This window comes from Schistocerca nitens, unplaced genomic scaffold (assembly GCF_023898315.1).
Source record: "Schistocerca nitens isolate TAMUIC-IGC-003100 unplaced genomic scaffold, iqSchNite1.1 HiC_scaffold_380, whole genome shotgun sequence".
NCBI lineage: Eukaryota > Metazoa > Arthropoda > Insecta > Orthoptera > Acrididae > Schistocerca > Schistocerca nitens.
This window is the reverse complement of record NW_026045914.1, coordinates 879,056-897,119: the sequence shown is the minus strand read 5'-3', so window position 1 is coordinate 897,119 and position 18,064 is coordinate 879,056. Positions and strand designations below refer to the sequence as shown.

General features: G+C 41.9%; 1 protein-coding gene across 1 annotated transcript in view; it reads right to left on the bottom strand.

Annotated features, from left to right (window-relative positions):
• The window catches only part of LOC126230333 (carbonic anhydrase-like), a 68,001-nt gene extending 53,743 nt beyond the window's left edge, over positions 1-14,258 (bottom strand). Inside the window, exons 1-2 of the mRNA XM_049942391.1 lie at positions 14,196-14,258; positions 2,263-2,289 (exon numbers count right to left, since the gene is read on the bottom strand). Of these exons, the coding sequence (XP_049798348.1) occupies positions 2,263-2,289; positions 14,196-14,250 (82 nt within the window). The 5' untranslated portion in view covers positions 14,251-14,258. The remainder of the gene's footprint in view (positions 1-2,262; positions 2,290-14,195) is intronic.
• Between the last annotated feature and the right edge of the window lie 3,806 nt (positions 14,259-18,064).

The window sequence follows — 18,064 nt, the reverse complement described above, 5'->3', positions numbered from 1 at the left end:
TCAAGGTGTCATTATCCCACAAATACTATTACCACAGGCCAGAACTTCTCACTTAAATCTTCGACCTACTGCACACTCACTTCCCTCCACACCACTTCAATACGCACGAAGTAGACACTTTGTCTAATCAGTATTGTTACTTATCCCTCCACTCCTTAAGTGTACCGAGGTGACGGGCATGCACAAATATCCTTCGCCTGCTCGACAGACGCAACAGCTACACCTCACCAACAGTCGCGACATCGTCATCTGTATTTCTTGTACATCTATCATCAGTACAAATCGGCTTTTATTATTTGTAATACTTAAATTGTAGACCAGCAATATTGCTGCTACGAGTCCCCTACCCCGCCCCCCACCCTCCCCCGGTTACTTTCCGTTCGTTACGTCAAAGGAAACGAAATATGGTAGAAAGGAAAAACGTTATATCTATTTATATGTCAGCTGGTTCTTAGACAGTTTTAGCAACAATTCGGTGAAAGTATTTAAGTGTACTTTAATCTACAAAGCAAGTACATTGCCACATTTTTAATATAGTCCAATACAGGGTAAATTTGCGTTTGTGTGTTGGTGGGAGGGGGAGTGTTACTCATTCTTTTTACCTGTAGTGGCAGTTTGGAAAATGAGAGTAAGGGTAGGTGGGAAACTGATATGTATTAACTCGTGTCTGTCTTTGTGTTGGAAGATAAAAAAGACAATGCAGATTAGTATACATACGTAAGCATGTCTTATTTTGTGTAACAATACAGCGCAATTTTCAGTAGACTTGCCAATTACTCGTGTGAAATAATTCATCCTGATAAATGTGAGTTGTTTTTGGGCCATGGCTTGCTCAATTAGAAAACTCTTGCTAGTTGCCACCTATCCCTTCGTAGCGATCGGCGTCGTCAGTGATCAAAGAACTGGCGACGGCGTGCTGCTCTCTGTGACAAACGTCATCGTATGGAATCGACGTGAGTGCCCATTGGAATTTTGCGACGCGTGGCTGATTCACTGATATGTACACACCACCTGATCTGTGTCCAGTGAGTGGACATTAACAAGCGGTGCGCCCACCCTTAGACATAAGGCGGCTAGAGCTCTACTGGAGACCCTATCAATGAGGTGTCTCAATTCCAGTGTATTAGTCCCCAAGAGCCGAAACCAGAGTATGTAGTGATGTTGGACCTGGGGTCTGGAGCGAAGTCGTCGTTCTAACTCATCCTAAGGGTATTTCTTTGGGTTCAGATCTATACCCTGAGCCGGCCAGTCCCTTTCAGGGCTGTTATTGTCCACAAAACATTGGCTCACAAATGGCGCTTTATGGCTGGGTGCATTGTCAATCCGATACAATCAGTCATTGTGTCCCAACTGTTCCTCTACTGTACACATTACATAGTGCTTCCGCATTTGATGTTCCCTTAAGCGCGTTAAGGGAACCACACGGTGACCACGAAAAATACCCCCATACCGTAACACCAACTTCTCCACAATTGACTGCTGAGACTACACATGATGGCAGATAACGTTCTCCAGTATTCCTCAAACCCAAATCTTGCCATCGGATTGTCACAGGGTGTAGCCTCGTTCCCAGTCATTCGCTGTCCACCCCTTAGCTATGACTATGGAAATGTGCAACTGACGAGGAGCTCTTCGATCATTGTCCACGATTACTTTTAACTCCCAACACACAGTCATTGTGCAAGCTGGACTGATGGTATCACTGCAGAATTTACGAGTGATTCCATCTGCTGATTTCATGCAACTGTTTGCAACCACTCTCCGCAGTGCTCGACGGTCCCTGACCATCAATACATTAGGTACGCCTGGCCTTAACTTAGCAGTGGTCTTACCTTCTCGTTTCCATTTCACAGTCACTTCATCAACAGTCGACTTGTGGACCTACGGAAGGGTTGAAATATCCCTGATAGATTTATTTCTCAGGTAACACTGAATGACTAGTTCGCATTCGAGGTGACTGAGCTCTCGTGAACGACCGTGTCTACCGACACGACAATGGTCCTAAACTCATTTTACACTGGCGAGCCCGTGTCTCGTGGCATCTTGTGGTCGTTGGCTTACTAAATAGGGGCGTTTGCATATTTTTCGTCAGACTGTGTACGAGCAGCTCCACCACCTACATTGGCTGTTCAACTGTCAAATTAAGATGCAGTTTCACTTCGTTGGTACTAGTGTCTTACGCTCCCACCCCTCCCCATCCCTCGCCCCCTTAAAGTATTTACCATTGTATTGAAGAATGTAGAAATGTAGAATGATACTCACCATCGTCAGAGTCAGACGCGCTGGCACCTGAAACAGAAACGTCAATGTTAATAGACAGATTTCCAAATGGCTGTTTGCTACAGACATAAACAGCAAGAAAGAGCCACCTCAGGAAAAATGAAACTGGATCTTTATAGCTCACTCACCTCTTTGAAAACAAAAGTGTAATCGTACGTCACGGAGTGAACCCTTGTGAAAGTGAATTATTATAACTGTATGATTAAGCTGTTTTAATTTACTTAAAACAATCCTGTCACAAATCCACAGTTCTAGTACAAATTATTTCCTGTTTCTGAATGTTGTTAGGCATTTAATACGCAAATTATTAGAAATTCAAAAAACCCTTTGACAATACAACAAATCAGGATGATCAAAGTTGTAACTTAGTTCTACTGTTTATGCAACTACAAATATGTGAGTTTTTTCTTATACCGGGAGATTCTCTGAACATGTTACAGACTTTCAGGTCATCATCATATTGGACAGTTTCCAACCTCTGGCCGGGTCTGTATGGAACATTGGCCTCTCCATCGTCTTCTGTCTTGCCACCATCTCTCACTCTTCACCTCGGTCCAGTCTTCTCCTTTCTTCTGGACGCATTCTTCTACTCCTTTCAGCCATCTGTCTCTCGGTCTTCCTCTTGTTTCATCTCGTGTACCCTCCTAGGTATATTCTTCTCCTCTATTCTCCTAACGTGTTCATACCATCTCAGCCTTGATTTCTCTATCTTCTCCTGTAATGTTTCCACCTTCATTAACTCTCTCATCCTCTCATTTCTTAACCTGTCTATCTTTGTCACTCCAGTACTGTTTATCAAGAATTTTATCTCACTAGCTTGTACTTTGCTTTTCTCTGTTCCTTTCATAAACCAGGTTTCTGATGCATATGTGAGAATCGGGACATAGTATGACCGGTATATAACCTTTTTACTGATTTAGGGTACATCCTTACTCCATCTCAGGCTTCTGACACTCATCCGAAATGCGTCTGCTTTTCTACCCCGCTCGTTTATTTCTCTGTCGCTTTCTGCTTTAAGGCTTTCAGGTATTATGGAAAAATTAAGGAACTCAGGTCCAAAAACGACCGAGTCGAAAGTTGTAAGTGAAAGTAATTCTGATTCCTACAACAGTGGCTTACATGTAACGGCACTATTTTTGCTAAGATTGTAGGGTACGCAGCTCTCAGAAGTGGTAGTGTGGACCTAAACAAGAAAAAGAAGTCCAGTAAATAAGTGCTCTAGAATGGGTGCCTCAAGAGCTGTGGGCACTTGTTCAGTACGAGAGGTGTGTTTCACAGTAGCGGAGATGATCAAATGGTCGTAGCTCTTAACGTATACATTTTACAGCCCATGTCTAGACACTTTTTCTTGTTTCGTCTATCGTGATAGACAATATAAGATTAAACTCCTAAGGACTGATGTGATACCAGAAAAAGGGTACCATGTAAAACACTACTTTCGAATGTTTGGAGTAGTTTCAACCAAATGTGGTTGACATGAGAGCGTACTGTCTAAAAAAATACTTTAGGCTTAAGTCACCCCTAACAGCCTTATTTGTAGTGGTGCGGGAAGGAAGAGCTGACAGCTCGCAGCGTAATTTCAACCAAACTTTCTACGTCGGCCATGGAACAAAGTATTAGTGAATCCTTAAAACAGCAGACTGTCGTTTTGGAACGCTTTAGCTGGAGTAGAATAGCTACGTGGAGATCAATTCACCCTTCATCACTGATGTAATAAAATGGAACAACTGCAGCCGTCCTTTCGATGTTATTTGATTAAGATGATGTATTTGTTAGTGAATGCAGGTCCATTTCGACTAGTATCCTAGCGGACTTTGCAAAGTGTACAGCTTGCAATGAGCACCTGGAGTCAGGTACCTCCCACAAGACGACTGCTGACAGCGGCACATAAAGACTCTGCAGTTCTTCAGTAGGTCAGACATCTCAGAAACTAGGCAGCAGTTAACGAAGGGAGACATCTCAGAAACTAGGCAGCAGTTGACGAAGGGGGTAGTGTCGTCCGATGAGTGAAGCTTCCGCCGCTTTCCGAATTAGCCATAGCGTCCAGTGCATCTACGAGCTAACGGGGCTTTTAACCAGGAATGCTTGGAGGGAATAATCCAGGCCACAGTTGATTCTTTGACTTTTGTGGTGTTTTTCGTGCCGTGACTTGTGTACCACTCGTTCAGATTACAAGGGAGCGCCCTAAAGAAACCAAACAAATTATCTGGTGGGTAGGGCTTTTTTAATACTGCGTTCTGTCGCTAGGAGCACATAGAAGGAACATTCCAAAGTGAGTAAGCCGAGTGCCGTCGCTGTAGAAGCTCAGGTCTAGTTTCGACATAGTGACAACTCTTTTGTGTCATTGTCGCGTTTGCAATGGCTAATTTTCGTGAACACAGTGCTGTGGTGAAATTCTGCTTTTGCTCGGAAACCGTGGAATAGAAACTCTTCAAATGTTAAAAACGGTATGCAAGGACGATGATATGGGAAAAACTCAAGTGTTCGAGTGGTTTTCCGTTTTCAATAATGGTGAAATGTTAGTTGATAAGAAACATCATTCTCGTCGTTTTCCACTGCCCAATCACATGAAAATGTTGAAAACATTTGTGCAGTTATCAAAAAGATCGAAGACGAACCACTGAAGAAATTGTGGAGCTGTCTGGAGTGGCTTGGAGTTCACTGCAGTGAATTGTGAAAGATTTGGGAATGAAAAGGATGGGTTGCCATGGAAGCTTGCTGTGCCTTGAAAGAAGAGTCCAGAAATAACCCAAATTCAAAAATAAACAAAGCAACAATCAAGCCAGTGAAGAACTTCGCCTCGCCTCAAGAAAGCCCTGTCTGTACGACGATTCTTGACCAAAAATTGTACGGCTCCTGTTGCTCGTTGCCCCTCCCCCTACCCCCAACCCCCCAACCACAGCCTCACGCACACGGCCTTGCCCAGTGCGACTCTTTTTTGTTTCCTAGAGTGGAAACGGACACAAAAGGAAAGCGTTTTGATGTCGTTGCTGAGGTGAAGATAAAAACGATGGGGGCACTGTCAAGCATCACAAAAGATGAATCTAAACAATGTATTGAAAAATAAAATAAAAGATTAGACAAAGGTGTTAATTAACTAGAGAATACTTTGGAGGGGACTGAAGGTTTGTGCTTAAAATGTGAATAAATAAGTTCAAAACAATGAGTTCGGTTTCTTTTGGGTAACCCTCGTACTTCACCATGAACCACGATGTTTATTTCAGCATTCCAGATGACGACTTGTTGTCCATTCTTCTACATCTAAATGATGTGTATGCTGTGGACATTCCCATCTTCCAAGATAACAGCAGGCCTGCTCAGAGGGCTGCACGCATTCACCCTGGTTGAAGTTCCCCATTGCACGAAGACTGGCCCGTTGGATTGCTAGATCTAGATGTCTAGATGTCTAGAACTATTTGGAGCAGTCGGTGAAAAGCAGCAACTAGCATTGCTGCATTTGGTAGCTCTACTTGGTCTAACCATAAATGAGTGTTTTCTGCTGCAATTGGAATACCTGAGGAAACTTGTGAACTATCTTTCTCGCCGAATTCAGGTCCACGTCAAGTCTAGAGGTGGTTTCCTGCAACAGTAGCGTGATATCTACAGAGACAACAAAGATGTTTTTTGGTGTGCTGGCATGACTTACTGTATGGAAAAAAAATCCGTTTTTTGGGTGAAACCCCATCACCCCTAGGGATGGACTGTGGGTATGAAGCGTAAAAATAATCGAAACGAAGGGTATTAGGGTTGAATACTTCATATTTTTGGTCGCCAATCCAATTGCTGACAGTTCTGATATTTAAGCTATAGTGTGGGAATTGAGTTAGGGTGTGCTGACTTATTACATGCGAAAAAATTACTGTCGATTTAGGACAATCACAGCACTCGTAGGGATGGGGGCGTAGGCAGGAGAAAGGAGTGAGAGGCATGTAAGAGAGAGATGGGATATACCTGAAGAGTGGAGGTGGAAAACTTTCGGGATATATCTGAAGAGTGGAGGTGGAAAACTTTCTAGGTGCCAAATTTCGCCTTCGTCAGGAGAATAAAAAAAAAAGGATTGTAGCCTATCCCCGATGTTATTCAATCTGTATATTGAGCAAGCAGTGAAGGAAACAAAAGAAAAATTCGGAGTAGGTATTAAAATCCATGGAGAAGAAATAAAAACTTTGAGGTTCGCCGATGACCTTGTAATTTTGTCAGAGACAGCAAAGGACTTGGAAGAGCAGTTGATCGGAATGGATAGTGTCTTGAACATCAACATAAGCAAAACGAGGATAATGGAATGTAGTCGAATTAAGTCGCGTGATGCTGAGGGAATTAGATTAGCAAATGACGCACTCAAAGTAGTAAAGGAGTTTTGCTATTTGTGGAGCAAAATACCTGATGATGGTCGAAGTAGAGAAGATGTAAAATGTAGACTGGCAATGGCAAGGAAAACGTTTCTGAGGAAGAGAAATTTGTTAACATCGAGTATAGATTTAAGTGTCAGGAAGTCATTTCTGAAAGTATTTGTATGGAGTGTAGCCATGTATGGAAGTGAAACATGGACGATAACTAGTTTGGACAAGAAGAGAATAGAAGCTATCGAAATGTGGTGCTCCAGAAGAATGCTGAAGATTAGATGGGTAGATCACATAACTAATGGGGAGGTATTGAATAGGATTGGGGAGAAGAGGAGTTTGTGGCACAACTTGACTAGGAGAAGGGATCGGTTGGTAGGACATGTTCTGAGGCATCAAGGGATCACCAATTTAGTATTGGAGGGCAGCGTGGAGGATAAAAATCGTAGAGGGAGACCAAGAGATGAATACACTAAGCAGATTCAGAAGGATGTAGGTTGCAGTAGATACTGGGAGATGAAGAAGCTTGCACAGGATAGAGTAGCATGGAGAGCTGCATCAAACCAGTCTCAGGACTGAAGACCACAACAACAACAACCTCTTCTTATGCACAATTTATTTGTCTCGAAAAACTTCGGATAAGTACCAGTAGAACACGTCCACCGAGGGTTCCGTACAAATTTCACTATGTGTATAGACAGTTCATCCATCCTGGGAATCGAGAATTTCTATGATTATTGCCTGTTATTGTTACTGGTATCACATCGATCCCGGGAATTATATCTTTTTTCGTTTAATATAATTACAAATTAACAGTTTTCGGATTTTTTTCCTTTATTTGTAGAGAGACGCTTGATTCTCGCCAAACTTCATGTTTCTGGCTCAACAGGAATTGCCTACACGACAGTAACATCCCTGTAATGGACTGGCCTGCACAGAGTCCTGATCCTATAGACACCTTTGGGATATTTTGGAACGCCGACATCGTGCCTCGCCTCACCGACCGACATCGATAACTCTCCTCAGTGCAGCACTCCGTGAAGAATGGACTGCCATTCCCCAAGAAACCTTCCAGCACGTGATTGAACGTGTCCCTGCGAGAGTGGCTGAGGGTGGGACAACACCATACTGAATTCCAGCATTACCGATGAAGGGTGCCATGAACTTGTAAGTCATTTTCAGCCAGGTGTCCGGATACTTTTGATCACATAGTGTATGTCTTGAAGTATATGCCGTATGCTGATATATATATATATATATTATATATATATATATTATATATATATATATATATATATATATATATATATTAAGCGGCATATGTCGACACCGTCTGTGAAATATGTTGCGAATAGATTCAGCAGCAAAGAAGGAGTTAGTTTAAACGTAATGCATGTTGTGGCAGTTTTTCATACATCTCAGTGTGTGTGGCGTCTTAGCTTCTGATCTCTCATGCTATGGCATAATATTGTAGCAACATTCAGTGGTATTTGTGGATAGTGTCTGCAAAATGCGTTGGCATCGAGTTAACAGCAAAGAAGTGATAAATTTAAATCTCATGGAAAATGCAGCAGTTTCACGCATCTCATTGTTTACAACATCATATCCCCTGATGTATGATACACAGGAGGTGTTTACATCGAGAGCGATTGTCACCTGACAATAAGGGATATGTGTACCATGTTTGGTTGAAATCGATCCAGTGGTTTAGGAGTAGATGTTGAACACGCACGCAGGCAAACACACACACACGCACACACACACGCTCATGTGGCTGAATAAACTCTCGAGGTTCCAGCTACGTCAACTGGTTATAGACCCACATGCTTTCAGCCAGGCGTTTCTTGGCCTCTGTCAAATGATGACTGACTGCAGCGTGTTATTTTCTTTTGTATACGTTTCATTCTATGGGTGTCCTCAGGGCAGACCACATTAACGAAGCACTGTCCTTGTGGGTGAAGTCGTTTGCGTGTTTGCAACTGAAAGTTAAACTGATGTTAGCATTTCTACTGGATGGGTCACCAATGCTGGACGGGTCTTCTCTGAGCAGCCAAATAACGTTTGTTCTGTATTTTCTTATCCAATTCCTCTCCTATAATAATCCTTTCCTACCCACAGGAACCAATGGGTGAGTATAGCAACTCCGAAGCTTCTGAACCAGTCCTTTCATTATTTTATTTTTGTTTACTTTCCCTGCCATAGTAACCAGGACAGAAGGGTTTCTCATTTTCCAGGTTGGGAGTTGCGGAAAGACTGGTATCATATCCATATAAAACTCTACATTACTCATTAACTTTAGAATAGAAGCCAGGCGAAGTTTGTGATGACGTCAAAGGTAAGGAAGAAGGATAAACAATTTGGAATCAAAGATTAGTTGAAAAGAGGAATTTGTGGCGCAAGAGGTACAAAAAACAGAGATGAAGAATTGGATAGGCACCCGTCTACAAAAAAAAAAAAAAAAAAAAAAAAAATTATGTTCGTGTAATTACGGAGACATAAACTGAAGTGCAAGGAACTAAAGCAGTTGATAAAGAAGCACAGCAAGCAAGAGCTGATACTTTCACAGAACGATCACACGGGGAAAATCAGGAAAATTAGATTTCATGGGAAGACATAGGGACGCAACACGAAAACGGGGGCGTAATAGAGTCATCATAGGTACCCTTCAACATACATTGCGAGGCAGCTTGTGGTGTTTAGAGACGTAGATTAACTAAAGATATAGAACGCCAAAAGTGTCGTTGTAAGGAGCGCAACGAACTTCTAAACTACTTCCAAAAGTAAGTAGAGCTCCCATGTGTGAATAACCATAGAGCATAAACGATTTTCTGTGCTGGGCTCTGAGTGATATTAGTGGAGAAGTTACGTGACACCAGCGGGCGTGCAAGCACTCAGCTCGCCTCAGATTCCTCTGAAAATTTACTGAGAAGACTGAAAAACCTAGCACTGTAAGGCACACCGTCAACCACATGTCCTAGTTCTCACCATCATCACGTGCAGACCTAAAACTTTACTAGATTTAACAAAAACACAAAAGATTTTTCTGTAATCATTTCACTAGTCCAAGAAGAGTGATAGTAGCAGTAGAAGCACCCTCTGCCATCTACCCTGAGGTAGTTATGGGAGTACATTTACTGGGATTGTTCCTGCATGAAAAGCAAGTAGAATGCTTTCCTTGGTAAACTGTGCCAAAAAGCCTCTCTTATCGACGGACGTAGCTAATTAACTGGAGGGACAAGGAAAACGACTTACTATCTCCTTCACGACCTTATCATGTTGAGGACGGATAATAAGGCAAAAGAAGGAAGAAAGATTCCCGCTATATCCCAAGGACGTTATCCAAATGTGTCAGACAGAGCGAGGTGGCGCAGTGGTTGGTACGCTGGACTCGCATTCGGGAGGACGACGGTTCAAACCCACGTTCGGCCATCCTGATTTAGGATTTCCGCAGTTTCCCGAAATCGTTTAAGGCAAACGCCGGGATGGTTCCTTTGAAAGGGCACGGCCGATTTCATTCCCCATCAATTCCTAATCTGAACTTGTGCCCTGTCTCTAATTATCTCGTTGTCGACGGTACACTACTTCGACTTTTGCTACTACGTGTGATATTACATTTTCCTAGGAATTCTTGGCTGCACTGCGGTGCTGGAGTCGGCAGTTAGTTTGCTTAAAGCACGTCCGAAAACAACTCACGCTCTCTCTCTCTCTCTCTCTCTCTCTCTGCTCACAGGTAAGTGCTTGTTAGACGTGTTTTTGGCGAAGGATTTATGTTACCGCGTACTCCATACCTGTCACTTTTTAAAATTTTGGTTTACACTGTCCGTTGTTATTGAATTTGTGTCGACCGGGTTTTTGTTTGATGTTGCTGGAAACAATCGCTACTGCGACGTCCACAATGGTCGGAGCTCAAGTCCTGAGCAACGAGTTTTTGAACCGCTTCCCTTCTGAATACCATTCCAGTGTCTTACTTCGCTGCATTATATTACAACCTACCAGTGATATGTTTAACAGCCCTGCAGTTATTTTCTGTAAGCTGTGCTACAAACTGTAATGCGTATTTACTCACGAACAAACAGTGTCGATCAAGAGACCATCTTCAAGTCACGGATGAACATTACATCAGGTTTCTTGGCATCTATCAACAACTCTTATCTGTTCCAGGATCTCCCACCTGTACATGAATCCACCATCTTATACATGGCTCATGGATAAATGTTTAAGATAACTGCTGCATTGACAAGTGACTACCAACAATAATTATGTTTATGACGACAAGGAACCATTTCTCAATCTGATTTTACATTCACCCGTGGCCTGAAGATGGTCCCTTGACCGAAAATTTCTGTCCGTCCACAAATACACATTATTATAGGAGTTGTTGGTGATTTCCGTGATATCACTTTATTCAGTACCTAACATATTTTCATATTTAAACATACTAAACAAGGAGAAAAAATTACAGTGTTTGAAGTCAAATATGGCAACCATGATTCATTTCTTGGTCTCCTTAATTTACCTATAGCTACGAAAACAGCAAAACTAACAGAAACTACTGCACATCTTCCATAGTGTTTCCACAGTTATAGTTTCATTCAATAATTTTTAGTATTTGACTCAAGGAAGTTGGATTAGGTACCTGATTTCATTAACGAAATATAGGAAACAGGTTTTAAATTGCAAGACATTTCCTGGGGCAGATGTGGATTCTGACCACAATCTATTGGTTATGAACTGCAGATTGAAACTGAAGAAACTGCAAAAAGGTGGGAATTTAAGGAGATGGGACCTGGATAAACTGAAAGAACCAGAGGTTGTAGAGAGTTTCAGGGAGAGCATAAGGGAACAATTGACAGGAATGGGGGAAAGAAATACAGTAGAAGAAGAATGGGTAGCTCTGAGGGATGAAGTAGTGAAGGCAGCAGACGATCAAGTAGGTAAAAAGACGAGGGCTAATAGAAATCCTTGGGTAACAGAAGAAATATTGAATTTAATTGATGAAAGGAGAAAATATAAAAATGCAGTAAATGAAGCAGGCAAAAAGGAATACAAACGTCTCAAAAATGACATCGACAGGAAGTGCAAAATGGCTAAGCAGGGATGGCTAGAGGACAAATGTAAGGATGTAGAGGCTTGTCTCACTAGGGGTAAGATAGATACTGCCTACAGGAAAATTAAAGAGACCTTTGGAGATAAGAGAACCACTTGTATGAATATCAAGAGCTCAGATGGCAAGCCAGTTCTAAGCAAAAATGGGAAGGCAGAAAGGTGGAAGGAGTATATAGAGGGTTTATACAAGGGCGATGTACTTGAGGACAATATTATGGAAATGGAAGAGGATGTAGATGAAGACGAAATGGGAGATAAGATACTGCGTAAAGAGTTTGACAGAGCACTGAAAGACCTAAGTCGAAACAAGGCCCCGGGAGTAGACACCATTCCATTAGAACTACTGATGGCCTCGGGAGAGCCAGTCATGACCAAACTCTACCATCTGGTGAGCACGATGTATGAGACAGGCGAAATACCCTCAGACTTCAAGAAGAATATAATAATTCCAATCCCAAAGAAAGCAGGTGTTGACAGATGTGAAAATTACCGAACAATCAGTTTAATAAGTCACAGCTGCAAAATACTAACGCGAATTCTTTACAGACGAATGGAAAAACTGGTAGAAGCCGACCTCGGGGAAGATCAGTTTGGATTCCGTAGAAATGTTGGAACACGTGAGGCAATACTGACCTTACGACTAATCTTAGAAGAAAGATTAAGAAAAGGCAAACCTACGTTTCTAGCATTTGTAGACTTAGAGTAAGCTTTTGACAATGTTAACTGGAATACTCTCTTTCAAATTCTGAAGGTGGCAGGGGTAAAATACAGGGAGCGAAAGGCTATTTACAATTTGTACAGAAACCAGACGGCAGTTATAAGAGTCGAGGGACATGAAAGGGAAGCAGTGGTTGGGAAGGGAGTAAGACAGGGTTGTAGCCTCTCCCCGATGTTATTCAATCTGTATATTGAGCAAGCAGTAAAGGAAACAAAAGAAAAATTCGGAGTAGGTATTAAAATTCATGGACAAGAAGTAAAAACTTTGAGGTTCGCCGATGACATTGTAATTCTGTCAGAGACAGCAAAGGACTTGGAAGAGCAGTTGAACGGAATGGACAGTGTCTTGAAAGGAGGATATAAGATGAACATCAACAAAAGCAAAACAAGGATAATGGAATGTAGTCGAATTAAGTCGGGTGATGCTGAGGGAATTAGATTAGGAAATGAGACACTTAAAATAGTTAAGGAGTTTTGCTATTTAGGGAGTATAATAACTGATGATGGTCGAAGTAGAGAGGATATAAAATGTAGTCTGGCAATGGCAAGGAAAGCGTTTCTGAAGAAGAGAAATTTGTTAACATCGAGTATAGATTTAAGTGTCAGGAAGTCGTTTCTGAAAGTATTTGTATGGAGTGTAGCCATGTATGGAAGTGAAACATGGACGATAACTAGTTTGGACAAGAAGAGAATAGAAGCTTTCGAAATGTGGTGCTACAGAAGAATGCTGAAGATAAGGTGGGTAGATCACGTAACTAATGAGGAGGTATTGAATAGGATTGGGGAGAAGAGAAGTTTGTGGCACAACTTGACTAGAAGAAGGGATCGGTTGGTAGGACATGCTTTGAGGCATCAAGGAATCACAAATTTAGCATTGGAGGGCAGCGTGGAGGGTAAAAATCGTAGAGGGAGACCAAGAGATGCATACACTATGCAGATTCAGAAGGATGTAGGTTGCAGTAGGTACTGGGAGATGAAGAAGCTTGCACAGGATAGAGTAGCATGGAGAGCTGCGTCAAACCAGTCTCAGGACTGAAGACCACAACAACAACAACAAGAACTGACTCCGGTGGGAGAGGGCCTTATTATAGAGTAATCTACAGATGGGCTACAGTCGTAAATATATGAAGTATTGCAAATTTTTTCGTCTTTACTTATCTATTATTCTACTGCTATTAAAAGAGTTTTCTGTGTTAATGTGCACGAAAAATAAATACAGAGTAGACAAAAATGTCGGGTGTATTTTTTAGAAACTACTGTCGTAAACGCGCCTGTTACTGAAATACGAGATCAAATTCCCAGCTAACTTCTTTTAAACTTTCTTTATAATACTTTCCTCTGACGATTTCGCTGTGAGCACTTGCTAAAAAATTATTGTCTCGAAAACATTATTTACCACTAATTATTTATATTCGCGACATAATTAACAAAACAAGTAGAAAATAGGCGTCTATTTTAATTGATGTAATGCCTTTCTACGAATCACCATCAATTAGTCCTATTGTTTTTATTTCTGTGATGTTATCAGGCATTATACGTACTTCGAAACGCGTTGCGGAAATGAAATTGACGAAAAGTACCAACAGATAGTGAATAGTTACTGTCACTATAAACGTATTTATAAATACAAACAAAACTAAATAGAAACTGAGTTGTCGAGAGTGGATGGCAGTAAGTCTATTGTTGAATTGTAGCGGTCTATACAGTAAAAACTTCCAGGAAATATTGAGAAAGAAATATGTATTTACGTACCTGACCAGGCGCAGTATAACACAGCAAATACGATTACACTTGATACGCACTTCATCCTGCAGTTCTCCTGTTTGGAAAGCGCAGCTAAAGCGCTATATATGCTGCTAACTTCCCCTCTGCCCCTCCTGCCTCCCCCCTTCGGTACAGATAGCCAATACGAGGCAGATAGGAAACCAGTCCGAATACTTAGCAAAAGCTGTCTTCAAAGATATGGCGCTATCTCTTCGTTTTTAAGTGGCAACTAACGCACTACACTAAATTTCTATTAAGCAGTGGAAAATTTGCTTGTATGGTGTGAGTATTGGTGAGTATGTTTCTTGTAATAGTTTGATTCAATCTTTGAAACTGATATAATTTTAATGGCTTGATAGTAACTATCCTATAAGACCAGAGCCAGGGGGTCCGTGTGCAAGGGGAAGCCACGGCCACACCTGATTCTCAGGTAAACAGGGTCGGACTGCAACATACTTACAAGCCGCCCCTCCCCTACAACCTATCATGTGAGCACTCTTGGTCAGAACTACGTATTTCGTTAGGTAAAGGCGTACATCGTAATATGAAAAAGCGGCCCAAGAATTTACAACTCCCCTTCATGCAGTAACTTGTCTACGTTGCGGCCAGGGATTCAGTTCATGAGATAGGTAACCTTTCTACCCTCATTACCGATTTCTCCTGTACTGACCTTCTCCTTCTCCATGGCCAATTCTTGTCTTGGCCAGTACGGCCATGGCCTGAGATCGTGATGGCCTGCACCCATCGTGGTCTAAGCCTGGCACGCATAACCTTCTCATGGCGTGTGCTTGTCATGGCATGTTCTTGTCATGCACATCCTGTACTTTTCATGGTCTTTTCCAATCATGTCTTTGTTTCGAGTCATCATTATTCTGACTGGTTTGATGGAGTGTGCCACGATTTCCTGTCCTGTGCCAGCCTCTTCATCTCATAGTAGCACTTGCAACATTTGTCCTCTTTTATTTGCCGGATGTATCCCAATCTCTGTCTTCCTCTACAGTTTTTGTCCTCTACAGCTCCCTGTAGTTTGTGAAAGTTATTCACTGATGTCTTAACAGAGGTCATACCATCCTCTTCTTCTTGTCAGTATTTTCCATATATACCTTTCCTCACCGATTATCCGGAAAACCTCCTTACTCTTTACTTTATTAGTCCACCTAATTGTCAACATTCGTCAGTAACACCACATCTCAATGCCAGTGTCTGTCATGGCCTGTGACTGTCGCGTCCTACGCTAGTCACGCATGGCCTGTTTGTCATAGCCTGTGCTGGGAATGGTCTCTGATTTCCATGACCGACACCCATGATGGCCTGCGCCTCTCATAGCCTGAATCTTTCATGACATGTGCATACTGTACTCTGTGCCCATCACAGCATGCATAACTACTGCATCCTACATGACCTGAATCTGTAATGGTCTCTGCCAGTAATGACCAGTGCTTCTTATGGTTTGTGCTATTCGTGGGAAGTGTTAGTCGTGGATCATGATTTTCATGACTTGGACCGACAATGGCCAGTACCTTTCATGCATAGCCTACACTTGCTATGTCCTGCGCTTGTCATAGTCTGCACTTATCATTGACTGTCCTTGTCACGGGCTGTCATCCACCGTATTTGCTTGTTAAGCGTGAAATGCGGTTCTTATGGTCCGCGCCAGTCATGGCCTGCACTTGTCACCACCATTACTGGTCATGGCCGTGCCTGTCATGCAATGCTTGTAATTGTCGTGGCCTGTGCTAGTAAATGTGAAACCTCCATTTAGAAAAATTTATGAATTACTGTGCTGATAAACATCTTACGTTATTTGATTTTCAAACAGCTGAGCGGAACTGAACTACTCAGACGTTTCTCTCTTTACTTATTCTGATCAACACTAAACTGACACAAAATATTTTTAGCGCGACGCAATCTGACTTTCAATAATCCCTACAAAAGAATGGCCCTGACTAACAATAACCTATACCTTTCATGAATCACTTACCTCAGAAAAATCTTCGTTACTCGAACTACTGCAATTCAGCGGGCACCAATACTGCCAGCTAAATAAAAGATTCTAACTACTGTAGGCACTAACTACTGATAGGCATAGTTAGCAAATGAAAGATTTTGATAGAGAACAAACAATGTATTTACTTTAATAATATTCAAAAGTCATCATATATATATATATATATATATATATATATATATAAGTTCATGACACCAATCTTACAAATTTACTCTTTTCCGCTCTCAAAATTCTGCCATCCCTCTCCCCGCATCCACCACTACTGGCGGCTCACCTCCAACTGCGCAACGCTACGCGGTGTTCACATCCAACTGCCCAACACTACAATAGCGAATATTCCAACAATGCCAACCAACCACAGACTGCACGCAGCACAGCCACTGATTTTCGTACAGAGCGCTACGTGACGTTACCAACATAAAAACCTACACAGACTACTTACAAATGATCCATGATTGTCAAAGCCTGTACTTTTAAGGACCAGTTCACGTCATGTACCCCTCATACGCTGTATATGTTATTGTCTGTGCGAATGACAGCCAGAATGCTTCGTGACTTCCCTGCTATCCGTCATCCACTATGACAGCCTGCGTCTGTAATGACTTGGATCATTCATGACATGTACCAGTCATAACCTGTGATAGTCATGGCATGTACTTGTCATGGTCTGTGTTTGTCATGCATGACGTGTACATTCCACAGGCTGTGCTCGTCATGTACCTGAGTTACGTGTCCATTTGGATTTCGCACGGTGGGACAGACATTAGAGGATCTATTATTCCGATGGCGGGACAGAGATTTGTACCTCTGTTATGTTTTTACGATCTGATGACGTTCCACACATGTTATGTGACTGAAATCCTCTGCGAAGGCTTACAGCAGAAATGAGTAGTCTATTAAAAAGGGTTGGTCTCATATTCCAGTAGCACAAACGTTAAAAATTATGTCTCTACATAAGAAAATTTGTGACACTGTCCGCTACACCTTAGCGAAAACCGCAACTCGATATATTTAGTAGTTCGTCATATATCTAGGGTGCCCTGCCTCAGCTGTCTCGCCTTGTACACAACAATTTCATTAGTAGTTTTCAAAATCTTCCTATTTCTCCGCTTTCGAAAGTTAGTGTTATTGATTTTAATACTAAGTTCAAACCTAGAACCAACGATTATAGTAGCGGTGCCCACCGCACACCGGCTACTTCCAATGTACAGCAAAGCCGCTACTCTAGCGACCTTCAGTTGTCTCCATTTGCCCCAACGATACAGCACTCCATCCTGGCAACCAACTACGTACCACACTCACTGCTGAATGTTGTGCACATTACATTACTACCCTCTTACAGAGTATAAACCTATTTGTACGCCTCCATAATCTCAAAAAAAAAATACATTGGCCACCTGTTCCGAGTAAATGGTACTGTCGTCTACTACAAGATTCACTAATTTTTTTTCCGTGTAAGTTGCTTTGTATAGCCTAACTTCATTCTAACCCTCTTCCGCAGACTCCATCCATATGCCCCCAGCCATCTCACAAGAGCGGCAAGATTGTTCCCCTTTATACCGAGCCTCAAAATGCTTCCTCAACTATCTGTCTTATCCAGTTCGCGCCCATAAAGTCATGACTATATGCAAATATCACTGTCGTATCGTGTGTCACTTTATAAAACCGCCCTGGATTTCTAGTTTTTCAATATGTCCCTCAAGATCGTTTCTGTTTGACCATCTGCAGAGAAACACAATCAAGCTACAATCAAATCAACACCGTCATCTGAGTATCACATACATTTCTTCATCTTTTGATGTGTTTGCAACTATTTTATTTTAAATGTATGTTTATTGTTAAGATCAGA